Source organism: Arachis hypogaea, chromosome 9, assembly GCF_003086295.3.
Source record: "Arachis hypogaea cultivar Tifrunner chromosome 9, arahy.Tifrunner.gnm2.J5K5, whole genome shotgun sequence".
Taxonomy (NCBI): Eukaryota; Viridiplantae; Streptophyta; class Magnoliopsida; order Fabales; family Fabaceae; genus Arachis; species Arachis hypogaea.
Window position 1 is genome coordinate 108875035 of NC_092044.1, and position 26186 is coordinate 108901220.

Sequence of the window (26186 nt, forward strand, 5' to 3'; positions counted from 1 at the left end):
CCGTTTGCGGCCACGCGTCTAGCGAGTTGAGCTCTACAATTTTTGTTGGATCGATTTCACCGGTAAGCTCCCTCTTTGTTCTAGAATCTCTATTCCCTTATATTCTTGGATTTGAAACCCTATGGTGAGATTCTTCCCAATTTGGTGTTCTAGGTTCGATCTAGCTTACGGGAGTTGTTGGGTTTGAGTTGCTATGCGTATGGGTGAGGTAAGATTGCCCTAAACCTTAACTCAATTTTAATTTCATTAGGTAAAATCTGAATTTGGAGTATATATGTGTATTAGGTGTGAATTAAGTTCATATATATGCATTGGAATTAAATTGTGAGCATTTGGACGCTTGTTGGTGATTGAAGTTAAGACTGGTTGGTTTCTCAAGCTTGTGAGGGGCTGTGATTGTGTTCTTGTGGCTGCCTTGGTCCAAGCGCGGTGATCGGCCAAGGTATGGTTTAGGTTTCACGCGTTTAACATTTAAGGTGTTGTGAAAACTTAGGCTAGAAAACCATAGGTTAAGTTGAATTGTTAGATGCATTTAATGATTAGTCTTGTGAAGTTGTTGGATGGATTTATGGTTGAACTTATGTTGGAATTTATGAGTTGTTGATGTTATTGAATATGTGTTTCTTGTAATTGAGCTAGTATTGGAATTATGATCATGTCTAATTGTAATTTATTAATGATGGGTTGATGATGATGATGATATGAGTTAAATGAACTTGCTGGTTATGGCTTGTTTAATTAATGAAGGTGAATTATGATTTGGTTTTAATGAGTGAAGGTAATGGATTGATGAATTTTAATATGAAAGCTATGGATGGAAAGGGAGGACTCTTTGAATAAAGTGTGGGTTTGATGATTTGGTGTGGATATTAATGTGTTAGTGGGTAGGATTAATAACATGAAACTTGATATATGATGGAGGTACAGGTTTTGATGGTAAGGAACATGAATTGGTGAGAATTGAGTTTAGTTATAATTTGGTAAAAAGTAAATTTTGGTGAACTTTGGAAGTCCATAACTTACTCCCCAAATTTTGAATGGAAGTGTGGTTTATTTTAAATGAAAGATGGTTTTACAAGCTTTTAAACGATATCAATTTTGTGAAAAACAGAATTTTGTAGAGCAAGTTGTGGACGATGGAAAATTGGTGTATAAAACTGTGAAGCAGGAAGTTAAAAACTGGTTGCAGCAAGCTTTCAAGGAATTCTGCTATTTTTTTAAAAATGCCCATACACGCGTGCGCATGACCCACGCATACGCGTGGCATGGTATTTTGACAACGCATGCACGAGAAGCATGCGTACACATGTGTGCATCTTCATGCGTATGCATGACTCATGCATACGCGTGCCTGGCTGTACGCTCTACGCGTGCGCGTGGCCCATGCGTACGCGTGGCTGCTGCCTGCTGCAAAAACCGATTTTGACTATTTTGAACCAATTTGCCACTTCTAAACCTCCATTTTCTCCCTTTTAGACTTAAGATATGGTACTAAAACCAGAAGCTAGTTGAAGCTAGGAAAATGAGATAACTTGGGAATGAAGAAAAAGGGGGTGAACAAGATGAATTGTGAGGGAAGTGGTATGAAGCTGAATGAATGTAAGAACATGATGTGATAAATGATGAGATGTGAGATGAATTTATGTGGCCGAGATGGTCAGAATGGCAAGGTCTGGGTATAATCCCGCTTGCGTAATTAATTTGAACATGTGTTCGGATGACAAGTTGAGGGTGGAAGTTTCCTCTCTTGTCGTGATGTGGATGTGGGAAAGGTGGAAAGACACTCTCCTTCGTATCGTATCCCCCACATTCTTCTCTGGTTGCAAGGTGGAAAGGCACACTCCTTCGATGTGGAAAGGCACTCTCCTTCGTATATCCTCCAGGAGAAGGTGGAAAGGCACACTCCTTCGATGTGGAAAGGCACTTTCCTTCGTTCATGATCCTCCTGGAGATGCGCAACCTAGAGACCAATGTCTGGGTTAGCTACCAGATGTGTTTGGTTCTAGCAAAGTAACTGACACGTGAGCTCACGGCCAATAGGATAGACATTCATCATATATGTATGTGTGCTTTGTTTGCTATGCCTTAATTGAGAATGCCTAGTTGATTATATTCTGCTAAATGTTGTAAATGTTACTTGAACTACTTGTTTTCCTACCTGTGCTTGTCTTGTCTGTTTATTTTGTCTATGCGAATCATTGGAGATGGAGGTACGAGGTAAGGTAGACAGGTTTAGAGTTAAGGTTAAAGTTTAAGCTAGGTTTAGAGTTCTCTAGAAGACCACCCTCTTTATGATTTCTGTTTAATAATTAAGTTGGATAATTGAATGACGGAGTTCTAGGATTGCCTATGACTTTTCCAGGACCTTATTTATTATACACGTGGCACCTTTACCATGCTAAGAATCTCCGGTTCTTACCCCATACTGTGTTGTTGTTTTCAGATGCAGGTCGAGAGGCTCCTCGCTAGGCGTCTGAAATCTTGAAGCGGAGTTGTTCTGGGTCATTTTTGGTTTACTGTTTGTATGTATATACTTATGTACTTAGCTTGCTCTCCAAGAAACTTGTTATTTTGTTCCTCATGGAGGTTACATGAGAGCTACGGTCCTTTTTCTGTATTATGGTTTTTGGGATGTTTGTATATGTATGTATATATGTTCTCCGGCCAGCCTTGGCTTCGCAGATTGAGTCAGGAGCTAGTTATGCTGAATTCTTGGCCCTCTTTTCTCTCTCTTGCTTATTTATATCTTGACCTTTTAGGTTTCTTAGCACACAAGTAATTATTTCCCGAGCGATGCGCTTTTTATTTTACGAATTTCATTTTACCCATTTTTCAAGGTTCCTAGTTTATTATATTCATTCTATTATTATATATATGTATTTTATTTTTAGAGGTCGTAGTGCCTCACCACCTCTGTTTTACATCCTAGGTGTAAAGTTCTGTGTGGTAGGGTGTTACATTTTAGGTTTTCTAGTTTTTTTTTCTTTTGCTTTTTTTGTGTTGTAGTATCCGATCAATATAAGTATCGGTTTAACCAAGACATGGTTTGTCTGTTATTTATTGGGATTTGGTTGGTTTCGGATTTATAAAGGAGTAATCGGCTAAATAATATAAATCACTGTCAAATATTTACGTCATTGATATATAAAAAATATAGCATTCATTATACGATAAACAATATATTATTTAATTATATGGCAATCCTAAACTTAGTGTGATCCGTCAACTATAATATGGCAACCCTAAACCCTAGGTATGTCTACGTATCGTTCCACCTCGTAGTCGGCGCGGCAGTAGATGCATGGAATATGGTCCGCACCTCCGACACTGTAGACGGAGCCTCGCTTTGCCGCCCTTCGGCTGAAGTCATACAAAAGACCCATGTGGCCTCGAGTCAAGCATTTGGTCGACTCACAGACCGCAAGCAACTCGAGTAACACGCAGGGAGTAAATCACCCGCTTCAAGCGCGTGAAATAGTTTCAAACCATTTTTTGCCTCGTTGTCGTCCTTTCAACTGAGCAACTCCATTGAAACTGCGTACTTAGCAACGTCGAAGCCATTGCTTGCTGCATTCTGTAGCATTTTCCATCTGACGGCTTTTTTACGTTGTGTGTAGAGCTCCCGCAGCGCCTTCTGAAACAGAAGCTCCAGGTGACCAACCTCCAAGCACCTCTCGAAAAATCTTTGTCCTATTGGGTCGCGTCTCCACCACCACTTCATGTGATGCGGGGGTGGTATAAAAACCATCCTGAGCACAATATCCTCTTCACCTGCATCGGAGTGCAACACATCATACGGAACTTGCATAGGTCCTCAATCGAGTTTGACGCGACTTTAATGGCTATGGCTAACCAAACATCGCGGGTAGGTCGACGGCAGCAAACATTGCAACTTTCCGTTGGACGAGGGCCTGGAATGGGTTATGCTTATGACGGTGTTATCCAGTAGTGTAGTAAATACGTGTGCCGACATATTTTATGATTCCACTGCCCCTTTCGAATTTAGTTCTCTCGGCCTAAACCGTCGCATCTTATCCTTATGGATATCCATTTTCGTTTTTTTTAAAAAATGCATTTATGCACCGCAAAGATAACTAACCTTATTAATTGAGAGCATTTAGATTTGTATTTACTCACTGGTGTGTATTTAGTTGATGGCTAGAGAGGTGAAAATTAAAAAATATTTTAACTAATCATATATAATATATGTATATATAAATAAATAATCTGTCCTAGAAAGTGCAACACACGTCCATACATGAAAGATGAAACATAAAGGCAAAGGCCGTAAACACACAAAGTCTTAATAAGCGAGTAAGGCAAACTTCAATTGCCACGTATGCTCGCAATGTAACTAAATAAGAAAAAAAAAGGAAGCATCCTAATAATAACTTGGGGCTAGTAGCGTCAGAGCTCGTTGAACCATGCATCCTATGCAGTACCAACCGATTGACTTAGGTGTTCTTCTTTGATTTCATCCTCCATGACTCTGCCTTACTCAACACACACTCTTCGAGTTTGTTGAAAGGTGTGCTGGTCAGATTCACCGTAGTTACTGCCCTGATCTCGTTCTTCTGTAATTGTAAAACGGTCGACACTTGGGTTAAACGTGCCCGTATAATATAATAGCCGTAATCTAATTTTTTTTATTTAAGCGTACTTAAAATCCCATCCATGATCGGGTTGAAGTTGTCTCCCATGTTGAGCCACCCAATGACCCAGATCCCAAAGTTCATGTTGAATGTTGATCGGACGAATAGACAGTAACCGTCAGTATGTATTTTTGATAACCCGTGAAACATTTAGATGACATGCATGCATGTTTTACAGGATAACAACGTACCTCTGCCGACAATTTAGTATCTCAACGGGACTCCTTATCGAAAAATCTCCGAAATTATTTGGTGAATTTATTAAGTGTTTCTCGTATACTACCTGTATCATGTGGTATAAGACTTTTGCCTACACAAATCGCAAAATAATACAATAATTTTTTATCATTGACATTTAATAACATAAAACTTTTTATATAAATAAAAATATTTTAAGTGTAGGGACAAACATATTATTACAATCGGAACAATATATACATGTATATACAATTATTTTTTTCTAAAATTCAACAGAGACAAATGCTTCTACGGTAGATAGTTATCTGATTAAAGTGGTAATTAAATTGATTATACTATTAGGTCACTAAATTATTGTTTCAATAAATAAATTATTAAACTGGTCGATCACAATTAAAAAAATATATAAAATTATAATAAAAATTATATTTAAAAGATAAAAAATAAAAAATACAAATACAAATAATAACTTATAGTTTCAAATTATCTACCATCATAATAAATAAATTTAAAACAAATAGAACGAACAAAACAATGAATACATATATAATATGTTAAGAAACTAGAAACTTTTAATAAGGATATATTTAGTTTGATTTGGTAAAATTTTTTGAAGAGGTACTTGTGCTTTTTAAAAGTTCAAACTCCTCATTTTATGTTTGGTAAATCAAAAAAATTATGTGCTTATGTTTGCAGCTTTTAAAAGACTGGCGTACTTTTGAAAGCACCTAGGATATAGCTTTTTAAAGTTGACTTGTACTTTTCAAAATTTAAAAGTCTAATATAACCTCATATGTTAATTAATTTTTAAATTTAATACTTACATTTATGTCTATTATAGTATTTTTAAATTTTAAAAACTATTTTACCGAATAAAATTGATGTTGCTTATATTTGTTAAAAGCTATTTTTGATTTAATTTACCAAACATAAATGCTATAACTTTTAAAAAGCCTCTTTGAAAATTAACTTTTATAAACTATTTTTAAAAAGTAAAATTTTTTTAAAACTAAGTCTTAATTTTATTAAATAATAAAAAATATATTATACTTAAATAAGAAAATAAATAAAAATTTAAGTATTTTATAGTATGATAAAATTAAATTAAATAAATATACAAATTATAAATTAAATAAATGTAAATTAAATTATTTGAAACGTTTATTAAATATATATATAATTTTTAACGTAGCAATATACAATAATCCACTTGGCTTAGCAGTGGTGAGTAGATGAGAGTTAAAAACTCAATGCCTCTAAAAGCAGTAGTAACTTTAGATATATGAGACTTAATTAATAAAGTATGAGTTAAAATTGCAACTAATTTGTGAAGAAAAGTACCCATTTTATAAGTATATGAATGATAGCAGTATGATAGAAACCAATTTGTCAACACACTTCTGTGTTTGTTCATGAAACTATGACTTCTTCTATCTGAGTATTTAATTTATTTATTTTTTAAATAAATATTGAGAGTTTGAATTTTATCTTATACGTATGATAATTTATCATTGACCAATATTAAATTTTTAATAAAATTTAAATTTGTTGTAAATTAATTATTGAAATGTCAAACTAAAAGATAATAAAAAAAATAAAAAATAGTTTATTTTAGAATTGATATTGCTAATATATAAAAGATTTATAATATAAAATTTTCACAAATATTTGTTAAGATTTACTAATATGAAAAGCTTTTTCTTAAAAGAATAGTTAAATTAATTTAAATTTTATTAATATATATTTGTTTTATTTAATTTTTTAAATAAAAATTTTCTAACAAATGTTGCATTGTACTTGTCAAAGTACTAAATATACATTTTTTAAATTAAATACTTAAACAAGGTTTTAATTTTATAGTATATTTATTAAAACTTTTTGAATATCTATTTTAAATAACAGTGACGAGTGTGTTTAAAAAACATAACGTCAGTAAGATTCAGCCATAAACGATGTTTTTTAGCAATTTCATTAAAAAAAGTTCACTAGTAAAAAATTACAGAGATAATCAAAATAGTTTTTTTAATAATTTTAAAAAGTTCCTCAATTTAAAATAAAAAATTAAAATATATAATTTTTCAGTCGATCACATATTAATAATTAATACCATTAACACAGAAATCTTACTCGAATGTTAACAAATAGAGATAACATTTAAAATAATTCATTTAACTTTTTAAATTAATTAAGATAGTATTTTTATCATCTCTGAAAATAAAGTTCATAAATTATAAATAAGCAACCATTTATATAACTAAATCCAATGTTTCATTAATAATTTTTCTAAGATAAAAAGATTGTATATTCAACCGAAGAGTTTTTGTTTTTTTTGAAAGTAAAAAGCTCAACACACTAAAGTGGAGCAGCGTTCTTCGAAAAAACAAACAAAAAGGCAATACCAAAAAATACCAATCACCAGAACTAGAAACCCGCATGTCATCTCGGCATAGCCATCAACAACATTAGGGAGGGACACCTCTCCACTCGTCGCAGCTAAACATGGTCATGTGGAAGATTTCTTCAACGCCTTTGCTTTTATTTTGGAAAATCCTCCTATTCCTTTCCATCCAAATGTGCCAGATAATCGCACAGAAACACCTCAAACGTTGCTTTCGGTCCTCTTTTCTACACGGCTCATCTGTCCAGCTTAAGAAATGGTCCTTCATCAAGCCCGGAACAGACCAAAGCCGGCCAAACACAGATAACCACGCACTCCACACCTGCCAAGCAAATTCACATCCAAGAAACAAGTGATGGACCTGTTCAACCTCGTTAGTACAAAACACACAACTCTTATCATCTTGGCTAATAATCCCGAATCGACTTAGTCGGTCTTTGGTATTCACCCTGCCTACCAGGACAAACCAAGCAAATAGCTCCACTCTTGGTGGAACCAAACCTTTCCAGACGCTCTTGGTGAAGCTGTAGCTGGATACCTCCTCTGAAAGCATTCCTTCTTGTAGCACCTGCACAAAGGAGTTAGTCGAAAAGATACCAAGTCTATCAAATTTCCACACAACTCTATCCTCTCTAGTGGTCACTAGCCTGACAGGTCTCAAAGCCTCATGTAACTGACTCAGAAGGTATAACTCCCACTGAAAGAGCTCTCTCCTCCATTGGAAGTTCCAAACCCACTCTAGCCCATCCCAAAAACCGCAATCCCTAATGACCGAACCACATTGATTTGAAACAGAGAAGAGCCCGGGGAACCTTTCTTTCAAGGACCCACAATGTAACCAGATATCCTCCCAAAACCGAGTCCGACGCCCATCACCAATCTCCATAGCCAGGCCAGTAATAACCTTCTCCCTTAGATGTTGCTTCTTAATTTGTAGATGGCAGATATCCTTCCATGGGCCCCCTTTAGTAGGCAGCACTTGCATGGACAGTAATTCATTCGGCCTCAGATTATTACAGGAGCAGACCACCCTCTTCCATAACGGGCACTCTTCTTTAGAAAAACGCCACCACCACTTAAACAACAGTGTAGTGTTACAAATCATAGCATCTCCAACACCCAGACCGCCTAACTTCTTAGGAGCCTGCACCATCTCCCATCTCACCAACGCCATACCGTTCCTCCCATCCTCCTTACTCCATAGAAAGCGTCTCTGTAGGGCAATCAACTTTTCCGCAACTGCCTTAGGCATCTTATACAGGCTCAAATAATACACTGGTAAGTTATTCAAGACTGACTTGATAAGCACCAATTTACCCGCTTTGCTTAGCAGCTTAGCTTTCCAAAGGCTCAGCTTCTCTTCCACTTTATCGATGATTGGCTTCCAGGTCTTAACAAGTCTTAGATTAGCTCCTAAGGGGACTCCGAGATATTTAACAGGGAGGGTACCTTCCTGACAACCCCACAGCCTACACATACTCTGTACCCACTGCTGTTCACAATTGATAGGGATCAAGCTGGACTTTTCGAAATTGAGACTGAGCCCTGACATCAACTCAAACCAACGCAGCAGCCGCTTGTAATTCTTCATAGTCCCATCTTCTGGTGGACAAAACAGAATAGTATCATCAGCAAACTGGAGGTGAGATAGCTCCACACTGTCCCGACCAACCACCAACGGAGAAATACGTCCATTCCTAACTGCCTCACCAAGCATTCTATGTAAAACATCCACAACCAGTACAAACAAGAAGGGAGAAAGCGGGTCACCTTGTCTCAATCCCCTCTCCATCTTAAACGGTTTAGATGGCGAGCCATTAATCAATACCGACATAGAAGCTGAGGTCACACACTCCATGATCCACGTCCTCCACCTGCACCCAAACCCCATCTTATCCAGCACAATATCAACAAAACTCCACTTGACTCTGTCATAAGCTTTTTGAAAATCTAACTTGAGTATGGCTGCCTTCTTATTTCTCCTTTTTAGCCAGTGTACTGTTTCACACGCTATGAGAGCCCCATCATGAATTTTTCTACCCTTCACAAAAGCACTTTGTGTCTCCCCTACCAACCCTGGCATCACTTCCCTCATCCTTCTAACTAAAACCTTTGAGATAACCTTGTACACACAGCCAACCATACTGATGGGTCTGAGATCTTTAATCTCCTTCGCACCAATAAACTTAGGGGCCAACGCCACCCACGTAATATTGGAGTCTGTTGGTAACCTGGAAGTCTGAAAGAACCCGATCACTGCCGCTGTAAATTCAGCCCCTATCTCATCCCAGCACCTCTTAATAAAATTCATGTTGTACCCATCGCTGCCTGGCGCTTTGGAAGACTCACAATCCCACACTGCCTCTCTAATTTCCTCCGTCGACGGCATCGCCTCCAAGGCCAGAGATTCTTCCTCAGCTAACCTTGCCACCAAACCATCTCTAAACCCCATCAAAGGAGAGCGCTCCTGATGATACAGATCCTTATAAAACTCTCTAATAGCTATCTTTATTCTAGCTGGATTCCTTACCAGTCTCCCATTAACTATGAGAGCATCAATCCGATTATTCCTTCTCCTTGCCGACGCTATATTGTGGAAGTACCTTGTGTTCCTGTCCATTTCCTTTGCTGTAAGAGTTTTTGTTGTAAGAGAAGAACTATGCAAATTACAAAATAAAATTATCTACGAAATAAAATAAATATTTAAAAGAACAATAATTTAGTTCTTTCTTTCTTGATGATTTAAAGTTTGGAGTTGAAATAATTTTTATATAGACCTCTCACCTGAAATAACATTTGAGAATGCAAGGAGAGAAGATCCTGATTGAATTGAAATATCAAACGTCTTTGATTTGTTAATACTATTTTTTTAAATGCACATGTAGGAAAAAACGTACCTTTCTAAAGCTTGTTCAAACTTTATGATCTTTCCGTCGAACATAAACATTTCTAGTAGGTGCATTATCATTAGAATTAACAGGTGATGATCTTAATTCTTCTGATGCATACTTTCTATAGATCACATTAATATCTTCTCAACTTCTCCTGATAAGAGTGATAAAAAAACATTAACGATAACAACAATAATAAAAAATTTAACATTAAGTACTCTAAGAATTACGACAACAATAATAGTTTAACATCTAGTACTCCAATTAAAACCATACTAATAATAATAATAATTTAACTCAAATAATTAAATTTAAGTATAACTATAAACTATTATTTCACTAAAAATTTATGTTAAGATGACAGTGGTAAAATCATTCTTGTCATGTGAATATATACTATTTCTGAGTGTTAAGGTAGAGGAGAAGAGAAATGGATTTAATTTAAAATTTAACATCGCCTAACCATTTTGATTATTGAATTAAAGGGATAATTATTCTTTTGGTTCTTAAGGTTTGGGACTAAATTAAAAAAACAGAGAAGATGAAGATTGGAGAGAGAGGGAGAAAAACCCATTAACTGCTAACAATAAAAAAGGCTTCTATAAATAATAAACAATAAAACAGAATAGATGAAATAATGATCGAAGAAGATTAAGTAGATGAAGGAAAAAAATAGCACATCACCAACAACTACATTTTAACTGGAATTCACCGTGTCCTCTTTCTTTCCCGATTCTCCTCCCAGCAACTTCTCCGGCGAGGAAAGACAAAGACAGAGAGCTTGACTGTTAGGAAAACAACACCATTTTCTCTCTACTCTCCTCTCTGTCAATCTGTCTTTCTACCTAAACTTTCCTTCTTTTTTTTCTCCTTCAACTTTTTCTTCTTCTCCCAACGAGTTCTCTTCTCTGTCTCTCCCTTTTTTATTTGATCTGCTTTTCTCTCTACTAGTGTTAAACCCGTGCGATGCACGGGCTTATATTTAAATTTGATGTTAAATTAAAAATAATATTTTATAACTATATATTTTTTTAAATTTAGTATAACACTATCATCGTAGTTATATAATAAACGTGTTAAATATGTTGTTTTATCTTTATTCAAAGTAAAATATAAATAGAAAAGTTTGAAGTTTATAATATTCTTAAACCATAAGGAGGGAGACATGAAAAAAATAAGAACATATATAACTGTAATAATAGCATGTTAATTTTACACTAAATTTTGTATAAAAAGCTAATAAAAATTTATCGATCGATAACCTAGTATCTTACTAACTTCATTAGAAAAGCAATTGGCATAGGATGTTGTGCTCCTTGTTACACATTTCATTTCAAATCTGAAAAAAGAGTTATAGATAAATTAGTAATATCTATAGTAAATATTTGTACAAAAGTATAAATCATAACATGCTATTAAAATAAAAATAATATTATTCTTACCTAAATATTATTAAAAACCTCTTTGAACACGACATTTGTTGTTGATGACTTTGGATTGCCGTCTTCATCTAGAATTAAAACCCTGAGGCCACTGCGACTCTTAACTCTTGACAAAGCAACATAAAGTTGTCCATGGGTAAACACTGATTTTGACAAATAAAGCCCTACATGTGATAATGATTGACCCTGACTCTTGTTAATGGTCATTGCAAAGCATACTGTCAATGGAAATTGTCTCCGTTGGAACTTAAATGGCAATCCTGAATCTGAAGGGATCAAGTTCATTCTTGGAATGTACACTTTATCTCCAATATTTCTACCGGTCACTACTGTCGCTCCAATTACATTGCTGCCAAGTTCGTTAACTATTAATCTTGTCCCGTTGCATAAACCTGAAGTCTGGTCTATGTTTCGCAGTAGCATTACAGCGACTCCTGGCTTCAAAGTCAACTTGTGATTGGGTAGTCTCGAACATTTGATGTCATTTAGGAACTCTGGTGTGAACCACTCTTGTTGTACATCTTCATTCTCATCAGCTTGACATGTTGTGTCAGAGCTCAAATACTCCTTTTCCATCCCTGGAAAGATTGTCAAGACAAAATCGTTTACCTTCTCGACACTCTCAAGCGTGGGTGCAAGAATTGCCCTACTCTGAAAATACCTGTAATCTGACATGTTTTGCAACAAATTTGGATATGCAAAGTCTACCAAATGAGAGAGAGGGTCATCAGTAGTTGTAATCAATAGATCATTTGGAATTTCAACTTCTGATTCATCACCAACAACAGAGCCAATATTTCCATTTCCAACATCAAGTATCCAATTAGCAAATCTCTTCATTTCACCTTCATCTTGATCCGAAGAAGACATTAGAAGCCTCATATTCGTATGCAGTTTCAGAACCTTACAAAATGACCACAGATGGGATGAGTTAATAGCGGATGCCAATATATCGTGTCTACTTCCTTTCGGAATCACCGGAAGTATCTGTCTGTAATCACCTCCTAGAACAACAACCTTACCACCAAATGGTTGATGTATCTTATGTTGATCGGTAACTGACATAAGATCCCTGAGCGTCCGATCAAGTGCTTCAAAGCACATTTTATTGAGCATTGGAGCTTCATCCCAAATTATTAAGCTACTTTGGATGAGCAGCTCAGCCTTCAAACTGCCATGCTTGATGTTGCAAGTAGATTCATCAGTAATTGTAATGGGTATTGAAAATCTAGAATGAGCCGTTCTGCCACCAGGTAGGAGTAAAGAAGCAATTCCACTGGATGCGACATTTAAAACAATTTTTCCTCTAGACCGAATAGCAGAAGAAAGTCCATTCCAAATAAATGTCTTACCACACCCACCATGCCCATAAACGAAGTAAAAACCACCAGAGTCTGTAACAACAGCATTGAGTATCTCATCAAATACTAACCTTTGCTCATTAGTCATCTTTTGTTCTGTATATAAGTTTGTATGAGTCAACTCATTTGTGTCATATGCTAACTCATCCTCTATTAGCTTATTCTGAAAAAGGCGAACATGAGACATCTCAGGGTATGGCATTGATTGATAGTCTCTTAAAGATCTCGCATTGCTGTTGAGTATCTTCTCAATCTCAATAAGGCAGAGGTTTTTCAATTCGTCATCAGTCATGCTTAGTCCTAGAAAAAGCACATAGTGGTTTTATGAAATATTTAATAAATAATTCTAAAATAAAATTATTAATATTCTTAATAAAAATAAAGATAATAAGAGAATACAATCTTGATATATAAAAAAAGACATAGTAAAATACCTTGGTTTTTCAAAGCTTTTCTCCTCTCATATCTTTATAGTAATATAAATGGGGAGCTCATTTGCTGACGTGGCGCTCATACATTAAGTCTGGGAGTTTATTTACTTACGTGTCGTCACTAAAAGTACCAATACAATAAACTCCCAGACTTAATGTATGAGCGCCACGTCAGCAAATGAGCTCCCCATTTGTATTACTATAAAGATATGAGAGGAGAAAAGCTTTGAAAAACCAAGGTATTTTACTATGTCTTTTTTTATATATCAAGATTGTATTCTCTTATTATCTTTATTTTTATTAAGAATATTAATAATTTTATTTTAGAATTATTTATTAAATATTTCATAAAACCACTATGTGCTTTTTCTAGGACTAAGCATGACTGATGACGAATTGAAAAACCTCTGCCTTATTGAGATTGAGAAGATACTCAACAGCAATGCGAGATCTTTAAGAGACTATCAATCAATGCCATACCCTGAGATGTCTCATGTTCGCCTTTTTCAGAATAAGCTAATAGAGGATGAGTTAGTATATGACACAAATGAGTTGACTCATACAAACTTATATACAGAACAAAAGATGACTCATGAGCAAAGGTTAGTATTTGATGAGATACTCAATGCTGTTGTTACAGACTCTGGTGGTTTTTACTTCGTTTATGGGCATGGTGGGTGTGGTAAGACATTTATTTGGAATGGACTTTCTTCTGCTATTCGGTCTAGAGGAAAAATTGTTTTAAATGTCGCATCCAGTGGAATTGCTTCTTTACTCCTACCTGGTGGCAGAACGGCTCATTCTAGATTTTCAATACCCATTACAATTACTGATGAATCTACTTGCAACATCAAGCATGGCAGTTTGAAGGCTGAGCTGCTCATCCAAAGTAGCTTAATAATTTGGGATGAAGCTCCAATGCTCAATAAAATGTGCTTTGAAGCACTTGATCGGACGCTCAGGGATCTTATGTCAGTTACCGATCAACATAAGATACATCAACCATTTGGTGGTAAGGTTGTTGTTCTAGGAGGTGATTACAGACAGATACTTCCGGTGATTCCGAAAGGAAGTAGACACGATATATTGGCATCCGCTATTAACTCATCCCATCTGTGGTCATTTTGTAAGGTTCTGAAACTGCATACGAATATGAGGCTTCTAATGTCTTCTTCGGATCAAGATGAAGGTGAAATGAAGAGATTTGCTAATTGGATACTTGATGTTGGAAATGGAAATATTGGCTCTGTTGTTGGTGATGAATCAGAAGTTGAAATTCCAAATGATCTATTGATTACAACTACTGATGACCCTCTCTCTCATTTGGTAGACTTTGCATATCCAAATTTGTTGCAAAACATGTCAGATTACAGGTATTTTCAGAGTAGGGCAATTCTTGCACCCACGCTTGAGAGTGTCGAGAAGGTAAACGATTTTGTCTTGACAATCTTTCCAGGGATGGAAAAGGAGTATTTGAGCTCTGACACAACATGTCAAGCTGATGAGAATGAAGATATACAACAAGAGTGGTTCACACCAGAGTTCCTAAATGACATCAAATGTTCGGGACTACCCAATCACAAGTTGACTTTGAAGCCAGGAGTCGCTGTAATGCTACTGCGAAACATAGACCAGACTTCAGGTTTATGCAACGGGACAAGATTAATAGTTAACGAACTTGGCAGCAATGTAATTGGAGCGACAGTAGTGACCGGTAGAAATATTGGAGATAAAGTGTACATTCCAAGAATGAACTTGATCCCTTCAGATTCAGGATTGCCATTTAAGTTCCAACGGAGACAATTTCCATTGACAGTATGCTTTGCAATGACCATTAACAAGAGTCAGGGTCAATCATTATCACATGTAGGGCTTTATTTGTCAAAATCAGTGTTTACCCATGGACAACTTTATGTTGCTTTGTCAAGAGTTAAGAGTCGCAGTGGCCTCAGGGTTTTAATTCTAGATGAAGACGGCAATCCAAAGTCATCAACAACAAATGTCGTGTTCAAAGAGGTTTTTAATAATATTTAGGTAAGAATAATATTATTTTTATTTTAATAGCATGTTATGATTTATACTTTTGTACAAATATTTACTATAGATATTACTAATTTATCTATAACTCTTTTTTCAGATTTGAAATGAAATGTGTAACAAGGAGCACAACATCCTATGCCAATTGCTTTTCTAATGAAGTTAGTAAGATACTAGGTTATCGATCGATAAATTTTTATTAGCTTTTTATACAAAATTTAGTGTAAAATTAACATGCTATTATTACAGTTATATATGTTCTTATTTTTTTCATGTCTCCCTCCTTATGGTTTAAGAATATTATAAACTTCAAACTTTTCTATTTATATTTTACTTTGAATAAAGATAAAACAACATATTTAACACGTTTATTATATAACTACGATGATAGTGTTATACTAAATTTAAAAAAATATATAGTTATAAAATATTATTTTTAATTTAACTTATCAAATTTAAATATAAGCCCGTGCATCGCGTCGATTTTGATCATCATTAAAATTTTGGTCGGTAATTTAAAAATAAAAATGTTTGGTAACCAAAGAAAATCAACAAAAAAACTATAAATTGTCTTATTTAGCATTTATTAATTGTTGCGATAATTAATTAATGCTAAATTAATTAACGACTAATTTTCAATTAATGTTATTAAATCAATACTAAACAATATTGGTCGTTAATAAAATCAATCGCAAAATAGTGACCACTTTTTTTATGGTTAAATCCATCACCAAAAAAATCAGTCATTGCTGTCTAATTTAAAATAATATCTAAGTACTTTATTTAGTTTTTATAAAAGTGTATCTAAAGATATATTTAAATAAAATATTTTTATTTTAATTAAAAAAAAGAAATTTTAACATTTAACTTTCAATTAAAATAATTTTTATATTTAGTAATTGTTAAAGAAAAGAATGAGGACGTAATTTTGACGGTGCAATTGTCTGATAAAATAATTTATAGATATCTTGGCAACAAATTATCGTAAAAATAAAATTTATTGATAATTGTTTTTATTGGTAAATAAAAAATAAAATTTACATAAATAAAATGATATCAACTATATTTAGGAGTTTTAGTTTTTAATAAAATGTACAAACTCATTAGTTTCAACTATATTACTTTTCTCTCCTCTTTTTTGGTTTTGTATGGTATATGCAGTTTAATAGATATTGTTAGTTAATAAATTATTACATACATAATAGTAGTCATTATTTATGTGAGTTTTAATTGTCTGCAAGAGAATATTATGTGAGTTTTACTGTTTACTGGTTGTTCTATTCTCATATTTGTGTTGAGGATTAATTTATTTTTATTAGTGATTTTTGTTGACTATTAGTTATTTGGTGTGCAAATTTGTAATTTGGGTTCTGTAAACGTATAATTTTGTATGTGTAATATTATAATTGGTTATTTTATATACAGTATTTTTGTTTGTTTGTATAGTATGTCAAACTTGTTAATTGTTCATTCATTGTGCATAAATTACACTTAGTTATAACAGGTAAAATAGTTTTTCAAAAGCTAATTAGATTGATTTGCAACATATTCAAAATAATATTCTATCTTTTAAATTAATTTCTGCACGCATTTAAAACTCATTCATTTGAACCAATGAACCTAGCCTTTACCACTGCTAAGTAATATAACATAATTAAGAAATGTAAAAGAAGCAGTTTTATACAAAAGAATGAGATAGATGAAAACTATGTTACAGAGAAGGAACGTAAAAGAATCTGAGAAATTTTAGTTTTTAAAATTTAGATTAATTTTAATTATCAATGTGTATCTAAAAAATAGAAATATATTTTAATTAAAAAATAATTAAATAATATTAAAGGACTAAATTTTGTTATACAAAAAGCATTTTTCATTAAATAATTATTAACAGACTAATAAATTATGACTCAAATGACATAATTTTTCTATTTTCCACCAGCCATTGTCGTCGAAGAGAGCCGTTTAGATGCAGTAGAATGTCGTTGTTTCTCATCACCCCATTTAAATGCAGTAAAATGGTTAAAAAGTGGATAAAAAAGTGTAAAAGGTGAAAGTAGAATTTTTGAAGAGTAATTTGTGATGGACTATATTTTTTTCTGTGAGCTGAAAACGTAGTACATTGTATTAGAATATCATAATTAGAGAACAAAATTAGAAAAATATTAAAGAGGATTAAAAAAAAATTAATATAATTTATTAAGATATTATTCCATAAAGAACATAATCTTGCGTATTCTTAGTCTATATATTAGTAAGAACTTTATAATCACAGATAAAAAAAAAGAATATGATATTTTTCTAAATTATTCTTTTTTTCTTTCTTAAATCTTTCGTATCAATTTAACACATTGTTCAAATTTTTCATTGTCTTTCTTACAAAGTTGCTAATTAAATAAAGATCGATGAGAGAAAAAAATAAAAAAATAAAACACTTCCATAAACAATAACCCATCATCAGCAATCGAGTCCTCTCTCAATTCTCCCAAAAAAAACAAAGGCAGACAACTCGGCTATTTAAACAACATCCGTTTTCTCTCTACTCTCCTTCTTTCTATTAATCCTTCCTTCTCCTTAATTTGCAACAACAGTGACAGTAATTTCGTACACCTTTGGCCTCTTCTTTTTTATTTTTTATTTTTTTTTCTATTCCAACGAGTTCTTTTTTTTTTTATCTTTTTCTTTTTTTTTCATCTACTTCTCTTTCATTGATACTTCTTTTTCCTTCTCTTTTTTTTATTTTTTATAAGTTAAGTGTTAAAAAATAAAATTTTATAACAAGATAAAATAGTCAAAAAATAATATATTTTAATAAAAATCATTTTAAAAATAATTTTAATTTTATGGATGATTTAAAAAAATAAATTAAAAATAATTTTGATTTCCATCTCAAATTTTATAAAAATAATATTACTTATTCATAATGTTTTGAATTAAATTAAAAATGATTATTTTAATTATTATTACAAAAATTATATTGATAAGTGAGAGCCACAAATTTTATCTTTTTTCTACTATGATTTCTATTTTTTTAAGTGTCCAACTTATTATTATATTTACCTAAATTTGATTGGACCACGTTTTTAATGCTGCAATTTAATACTTTCATGTAATTTCGACAACACCACATACAATAAAATTTTGAGTCATGTAACAGCTCAAAAAATAAGAAAGATGGCAATGAATTTGATGATTGATAAATTAAATAGAATAATAAACTGCATTACTAGATACCACAAATTCACAATTTATATTTATAATGTCTTATGTAACATGATTTCCAAAGTTTCAAAGCAGTTCATACACATGACAGGCAATCAAACATGCATAGAGTTCACGTGAATATTACGAAATCAGATAAGTCCCATAAAAAGAGAAAATTTGAATACGGTGCAAAGTGATGGGGCTAAGTGATAGAGACGAGTGTTCTAAGAACGGCTGTCCATACCATTCGTTAGACTTTGTTTTCTTTCAAACGTTCTCTCTCTATCTACTGTCATATGCATACTTATACTGCATGTTTTTTCATTCATCTATTAATCGCTGCATAGTTTGATAATATAGAACAATATTACATAATTAGTAATTTATTAATTTTTAATTAATTTTTAATTAATTTTAAAATTTAAAATTTAATTATATTAATTTTTATATATTTATTTTTCAATTTTTTTAAAAAAATAACTTTTAATTCGAATTAAATTTGATTTTATTAGTTTCTAAAATTTCTCTTACGCACCAAATCTCTTGAAATTAATAATGAATTTAAAATTTAATATTTAAAATTTATATTTTAAATTTTGTTATTTTTATTTTTTAATAAAATTTATTATTTTATTTAGACCGTGTTTTAAATAAAAAAATTGAAAATTCTGATTCATTCTCTTAATTATTTTTTTAATTTTTAAATAAAAAATTATAATTTTTTAGTTTTTGATATTTTTACAACGTAACATATATATTTGATTTTTACTCTTTGAAATATATTAATTTTTAGAGAGACTAATTTTATATTTTAAATATAAAAAAAATATGAGATATTAAATATGATCTACTGATGTATTTTTTACATTTATTTAATTTAGTCTTAGTATCTAATAATTAAATAAAGACTGAGTTTATTAGTCATCTAGTCGTATTGGCCGTATTATTTAAGAAAAAAATATTTTATATTTATATATCTCCTTCAAACTTTTATGTTTTATTTAATAATAAACGAGATATTAATATTCTTTCAATATGACATATGATGCTTATTATTCTTTGAAACCTTTGAAAATTAACAATTAAAGTGGAAGAGTTTAAAATTTTATAAAATTTTTACTTTAAGATGATCTTTTCAATATGGCATATGAGACTTTATTATTAATATATAGCATTATTACATCTCCACTTGATCAACATAATGTTTTAGTGGAGCGCACACAGAAAATCTCACTTGGACTACTTGTGTTATTTCAGTTAATATCTTAAAACAAGTTTAATCATCTGTGTCATACACGTTATAAGATTGAAATTATAATTTTAAATTGTTATGTTAAATTTCATTTTAATTATAATAATTTAATTAATAAAAAAATAACTTGTATGCGTTGTTTTTCTTTTCTTAATATAGTATTAATTGTATTAACTATAAAATAATTTTTTAATCTATTTTTTTCAATAAATCAGGCATATATACCCAATATGACCATAAATAATTTAGTAATACTTAAATCTACCAACAAAGTTTTATATGTTAGTTTACTGTGAAGTAAGAAAATATCAAAATCAGTTCAAAATGAAGAACAAACTAATAAAAAATCCTATTGCAGAAAATTTTGTAATAAACAATAAATAATTTAAACCTACTGAATAACAATTCAATACTATCCTTTGATACCTGTAAAATATATACATAAAACAACACTGTATCAATATTTGTATATAAAATTATATAATTAATGTAATTATAAAATTATTTGTCAAGAGAATAAAATTATACGAATTTTAATAATAATTTTAATATTCTCAAACTATTAATGTACAATAAAAATTCATCTATTAGTTCCTAGAATTTCTAAATTTTTTTAAGTGATAGTAATAAATTTTAATAAATAAATAGATTTAGTAAGACATTTTGTTATTACCTTTTTATTATAGGCTCTCAAAAACTTCTCTATATACCACATTTATCGTGCAGTTATCTTCCAAGTGTCTATGATCTTGCAACAGCACTTGCAGACCATCTTTACTCGTTACCATTGATAACGCAACATACAATTGACTATGGATAAAAACTGGCATTGGAAGGTAAATTCCAACTTTCGATAGAGTTTGTCTCTAAGACTTATTTATTGTCATTGCAAATGACATGATAATTGAGAATTGTCTTCTTTGAAACCTGACCGGCAATGTTTCATTATTTGAAATTAGATTCAGTCTTGGGATAAGAACAATACTTCCAGTTTTGTTACCAGTTAAAGTCTTGCATTCTATCACATGATTTTTCATTCTTCTAACTTGCATCATCGTTCCATTGCACAAACCATTAGTTTGGTCTATATTCCGCAGCAACATAACAGGAGCGCCAACCTTCAGAACCAACTTGTGTGGTGGTAGACCTGAACAATTTGTTCCATTTAGAATCTCCGGCGAGAAAGCATCTAACTCAAATTTCATATTTTCCTCTTCAGCACACACAGAGTCTGAACTTAAGTAGACTCTTTCTTGTCCAGGTAACCCTGCAGTCATCTTGTTGTTGACATCAGTGACACAATCCAAAGTTGGTGCAAGAATTGCGCTATCTTTGAAATAATTTTCAACGGATAAATTGGATAACATATATGGATACACGAAATCAATGAGGTCATCCAAAGCTGTCTCAGAGTTCTTAATCAAAATGTCAGATAGTATATGAACGATCGATTCACCATCTGTTGTATCACCAGCCAAACCATCACCAATTTTGAGTAGTCATTCTGCAAAATTTTTGAGTTCTTGTATGTTGTTTTCACCTAGTGACAATCTCATGTTTTTTGTAAGCTCCTTACAGTTATGCCACAAATATGAAGAATTAATAGAAGACTGAATTATATCTTGCCTTGAGCCTCTGAAAATCACAGGTAAAATTTGTCTAAAATCTCATCCAAAAACAACAACTTTACCTCCAAATGACAAATGAGCATTATACGAATTTGAGCACTTTAAGATGTCTCTGAGGCATTTGTCTAAAGCTTCGTAACAATACTTACTTATCATTGGAGCTTCATCCCATGTGATTAATTTGGCCTTGGATATTAACCTTGCAAGAGGACTTTCCTGTTTAATATTACACAAAGAATCCTCATTTATGACCAAAAAATTTTAAACCTTGAATGTGCAGTTCTTCCATTAGGCAACAAAAGTGCAGCAATCTCACTCGAAGCAACATTTAAAACTATACATCATTTAGAACTAATTGAGCATGATATAGTTGATCATAAGAATGTTTTTCCACAATCACCTTGACCGTATAATAAGAAAAGTCTACCCATATTACCGCTAACAGCACCAATTATTTGATCGTATGCAAATTTCTGCTCATTAGTTAGCCTTTCTAAATACCCACTTAGTTCATTCGCAAGAGCATTAACGTCAAAATAATTGAAACAATTGACTATTACAACTTATATATAAACACACTAATTACAAACTATATGAATTTTTAATGGAAATACTTGATACTAATAAAAAATTATATAAATAGAAATTATTTAATTTCAATTTCAATTTCATATAACAAAACAGTGGTTTTCAAAAATTATGAAATCTTTTTTTGATATATATATTATGCCATACGTATAAATTATACAGGTTATTATATAAATTCATATATATGCATAACAAAACAGTTTAATATTATATATTTTCTACATTAATTACATGTCAATATTTAAAAGAAAGAGATAAAACTATAAAAGAAGAGATATATAAATATGTATAATATTATTGCTATATATGAAGCAATTTTATATTGTTTTAATTATAGAGACTTACTATAATTATATAAAATTTAATTTGAGAAAATAATTTCCCTTGCCATAAATAATATACTAAAACTGTTAGTATATTATCTTCTTTATGGTTAATTGAATTTATCAATGATTTTTTCGTATAAATCGTTATTACCAGTTTTTAATAATTACTTAATATACAAAATTTGAAATTGGAAATTGTTATTACTAATTCAATTAACTGGTTAATTGAGTAATAATTGTCAAATTATTAATGTACAAAATCATTGATTTACTCAATTGATTTCCATATATTATTTATATTTCAAGTAATAATTTGAAATTATATTATTTACCCAGTTAATAATACTATTATTAAAAATTATTTTTTGCATTAGTTTTTAAATCAATTATTAAATAATTATTTTTTTAAGATAATTGTTTATAAATTATTTTAAATTATATTTTGTTAAGATATAATTATTTAGATTATTACTCATGACACGGGTATAATTTCATTTTATACCAATTAATCAATTATAATTATATGACACGGGTGTAATTTTAATTTTATCTACGGATTATTTTCCGTAATAATATACAACATATTATTTACTGTGATAATTTGATTTGATTGATTTCTAATTATTTACGTACATAAATGATTAAAATATATAACATAAATATCGTAATTATTATAATTCTATGATATAATTATAATTAACATATTTTATCATAATTAAATATTGATTTGATATAATTATAATCAAAACACTTTTCCAAAATAATATAATCTACTATTATTCATCCACTAATTATTTGGCAATAAACTTTAATATGATTTTTTACATCTCTACTATGAGAAATAACTACTTAGATATACCAAATAATATATAACATATTACTACTTGTATAAGTTAAGGCACAAAGACAGAATTTAATTAAGGTGATTAAAACTTTTACCAAACAGAATATGACCTCAATCGAATAAAAATTGGTACTCGATTTTGCATTAATTAACTAGTCAAAGAAATAACATACTCATTCATTATTCATGTTTCATTATATTTTTTAAATAATATATAGAAAACATATATCTTGTGTATAAAAATGTGACTATTAGTAATTTTATTAATAAACCTTTTTTTAAATTATTACTAATTTCAATTTTAATAGAAAATCTGAGAAAAAAATTTCGCTTGCCATAAATAATATACTAAAACTGTTAGTATATTATCTTCTGTATGGTTAATTAAATTTATCAATGATTTTTCCGTGTAAATCGTTATTACCCAGTTTTTAATAACTACTTAATATACAAAATTTGAAATTGGAAATTGTTATACTAATTCAATTAACTGGTTAATTGAGTAATAATTGTCAAATTATTAAGGTGCAAAATCATTGATTTACTCAATAGATTTTGATATATTATTTATATTTTAAGTAATAATTTAAAATTATATTATTTACCCAGTTAATAATACTATTATTAATAATTATTTTTGCATTAATTTTTAAATTAATTATTAAATAATTATTTTTGTTAAGATAATTGTTTATAAATTATTTTAAATTATATTTTGTTAAGATATAATTATTTAGATTATTACTCATGGCACGGGTATAATTTCATTTTATACCAATTAATCAATTATAATTATATGACACGGGTGTAATTTTAATTTTATCCACCGATTATTGGCAAATAAATTTTATTCCAATTATAAATAAAATCTGTTTTTATTGGCAAATAAATTGTCTTTAGGTCAACGATTTAATATATGTGTAGGTTCATTTTTTGTCAAATATAATGAAAATACAAATAAAGAAATAAAGGATAAAAATAAACTTAATAATATCTGACACTACTTCATTTTATTAAATTATTTAAAAATAGCACATCCACAAAAAAAATCATAATATATAAATTGAGACAATAATTTAAAATTCTATAATTATAATTTAATCAAATACTAATAGTAAAACCAAATTACCTAAACAATATTGAACCTATTCTAGTCCTTAGTCACGTATAGTATAGAATCATTCTTGTAACGACAACCAACTAAAATAACATCATAAGTTTCAATATTTAGAATTAGTGCAAAATCAGACCATCCTCTTGTTAGATAAGCTTCATCATCCGCTATCCATGCAATAAGGCAAGGTATAGAATTGCCACGCCGAGAAACCAAACTAACTCTTATTCCCCTCAATGGCATTGCATGCATGCAAAAGAAAGCTGGTAATTTCTGAAAAAAATCAAAATATATTAAAAAATTATTCTAATAATGAACAGCTTAAGCTAAGAAAATTTAAATATATTACCAATCATTGAAATTGCATATCTGAATTTGTCATGAATTTAGCAAAACTGAACGCTTACATCCTTTGGTAAAGTAGAGACTATTGCCTCTTCTTTGAACGCTTACATCTATGTAGTTGAAATCCGAACCAGTGAAGACAACTCGATGAGGTATTTTATGGATGTGATGCATTGTAAATGATTGTGGCAAAAGACAATCGAACTGGAACATTAGACGATAAGAATAACTTAGAGTAACAACAAATAAAAAATTATTAAAAGAATAATATAATAGAATGAGTATATGAAAAATATTATAAAAAATTATAAATTATGCCTTAAAAGGATCAACTTCAATAAAAAACGAAGAATACATTCTTATTCTATGAAGTAGTAAAAAAGAAAAAACACTAAATATAAAATTATGAATTGACTCTCAAATTTAGATTCATGTACCACAGGAAAACACTATATATAGACTTTAGTAAAACAAAAATAAATATGTAAATTACCTATTATTAAGGTAATTTTTTAATAATGCATTAAATTTTGATTTGATACAATTATAATGAATATATGTTTCTAAATTAGTATAATTATATATTATTCATTAAATATTAATTACAATATAATTATATTAAAGATATTTTTTATAAAATAATTTAAAAAAATTATTTGATATACGTGAATCGGATAACAAAAATTTATTATTATTATTATTACTATTATTGATATTATTATTATCATTAAAATTATTAAAAAGTATTTTTAATTGATAATTAATAAGTAGTTTAATAGTGCATTAAATATTGATTTGATATAATTATAATAAAGATATGTTGCCAAATTAGTATTATTATATATTATTCATTTAGTATTAATTAAAATATAATTACAATAAAATAATTTAGAATATAAAAAAAATTTATTCGTTTTGGAGGAAAAACGGAGACATGAGAAATCAACACGTCACCTTTAGTAGCTGGAAAAAAATTCAGTTTTAGTATATTAAGTAGATCATTTAGCAATAATGTACTTTTTAACATAGGAATTTTCAAATGTTTACACTTATTTAATGTATAAAATAAATCTCTTTTTCTTTTTTTATTTTCTTTCGAGTTAAAAAATCTCCGTGTATATATATCTTTGGTAGACGTCTATCATTAGCATTGATGATGATATTAGATTTTTTTTTCTTTAAATACTCATAAATAGTTAAATGTGTCAAATATTATGAATGAAATGATATTAAAATTAAAATTAAAATGAATGGCTCTAATTCAATTTTAAAATCTAAATAATACGAAGGATGTTTTGTACCCTTTAAACCATTTAGAAATTATATCTCTGTGGAACATGTAGTAAATGGAATGTGCACCTAGAACCATAATTAAGAAAATACACTAGAATCATGTTTAATCATAAATTCATAATCGTAGGTCTACATGTCTACTGTGCGTAGATAAACACACACAAAATATACAAATAACATGATTT

The 26186-nt window shown here is 30.4% G+C and overlaps 3 protein-coding genes across 3 annotated transcripts; 1 reads left to right on the plus strand and 2 right to left on the minus strand.

The window, feature by feature from the left end:
• Positions 1 to 10267: 10267 nt before the first annotated feature.
• On the minus strand, positions 10268 to 13234 carry LOC140175209 (uncharacterized). Its single transcript, XM_072202154.1, has 2 exons — positions 12727 to 13234; positions 10268 to 10293 (listed from the first exon to the last, which is right to left on the minus strand). Exons 1-2 carry the CDS (start codon positions 13232 to 13234, stop codon positions 10268 to 10270), a joined length of 534 nt encoding a protein of 177 aa, XP_072058255.1.
• Positions 13235 to 13754: 520 nt separating this feature from the next.
• Positions 13755 to 20683, plus strand: LOC140175210 (uncharacterized). The gene is made up of 2 exons (XM_072202156.1): positions 13755 to 14262; positions 20550 to 20683. The coding sequence occupies exons 1-2, from the start codon at positions 13755 to 13757 to the stop codon at positions 20681 to 20683; spliced, it is 642 nt and encodes a 213-aa protein (XP_072058257.1).
• Positions 20684 to 20729: 46 nt separating this feature from the next.
• On the minus strand, positions 20730 to 21922 carry LOC140175211 (uncharacterized). The gene is made up of 4 exons (XM_072202157.1): positions 21919 to 21922; positions 21759 to 21825; positions 21440 to 21498; positions 20730 to 21322 (listed from the first exon to the last, which is right to left on the minus strand). The coding sequence occupies exons 1-4, from the start codon at positions 21920 to 21922 to the stop codon at positions 20730 to 20732; spliced, it is 723 nt and encodes a 240-aa protein (XP_072058258.1).
• Positions 21923 to 26186: the final 4264 nt, after the last annotated feature.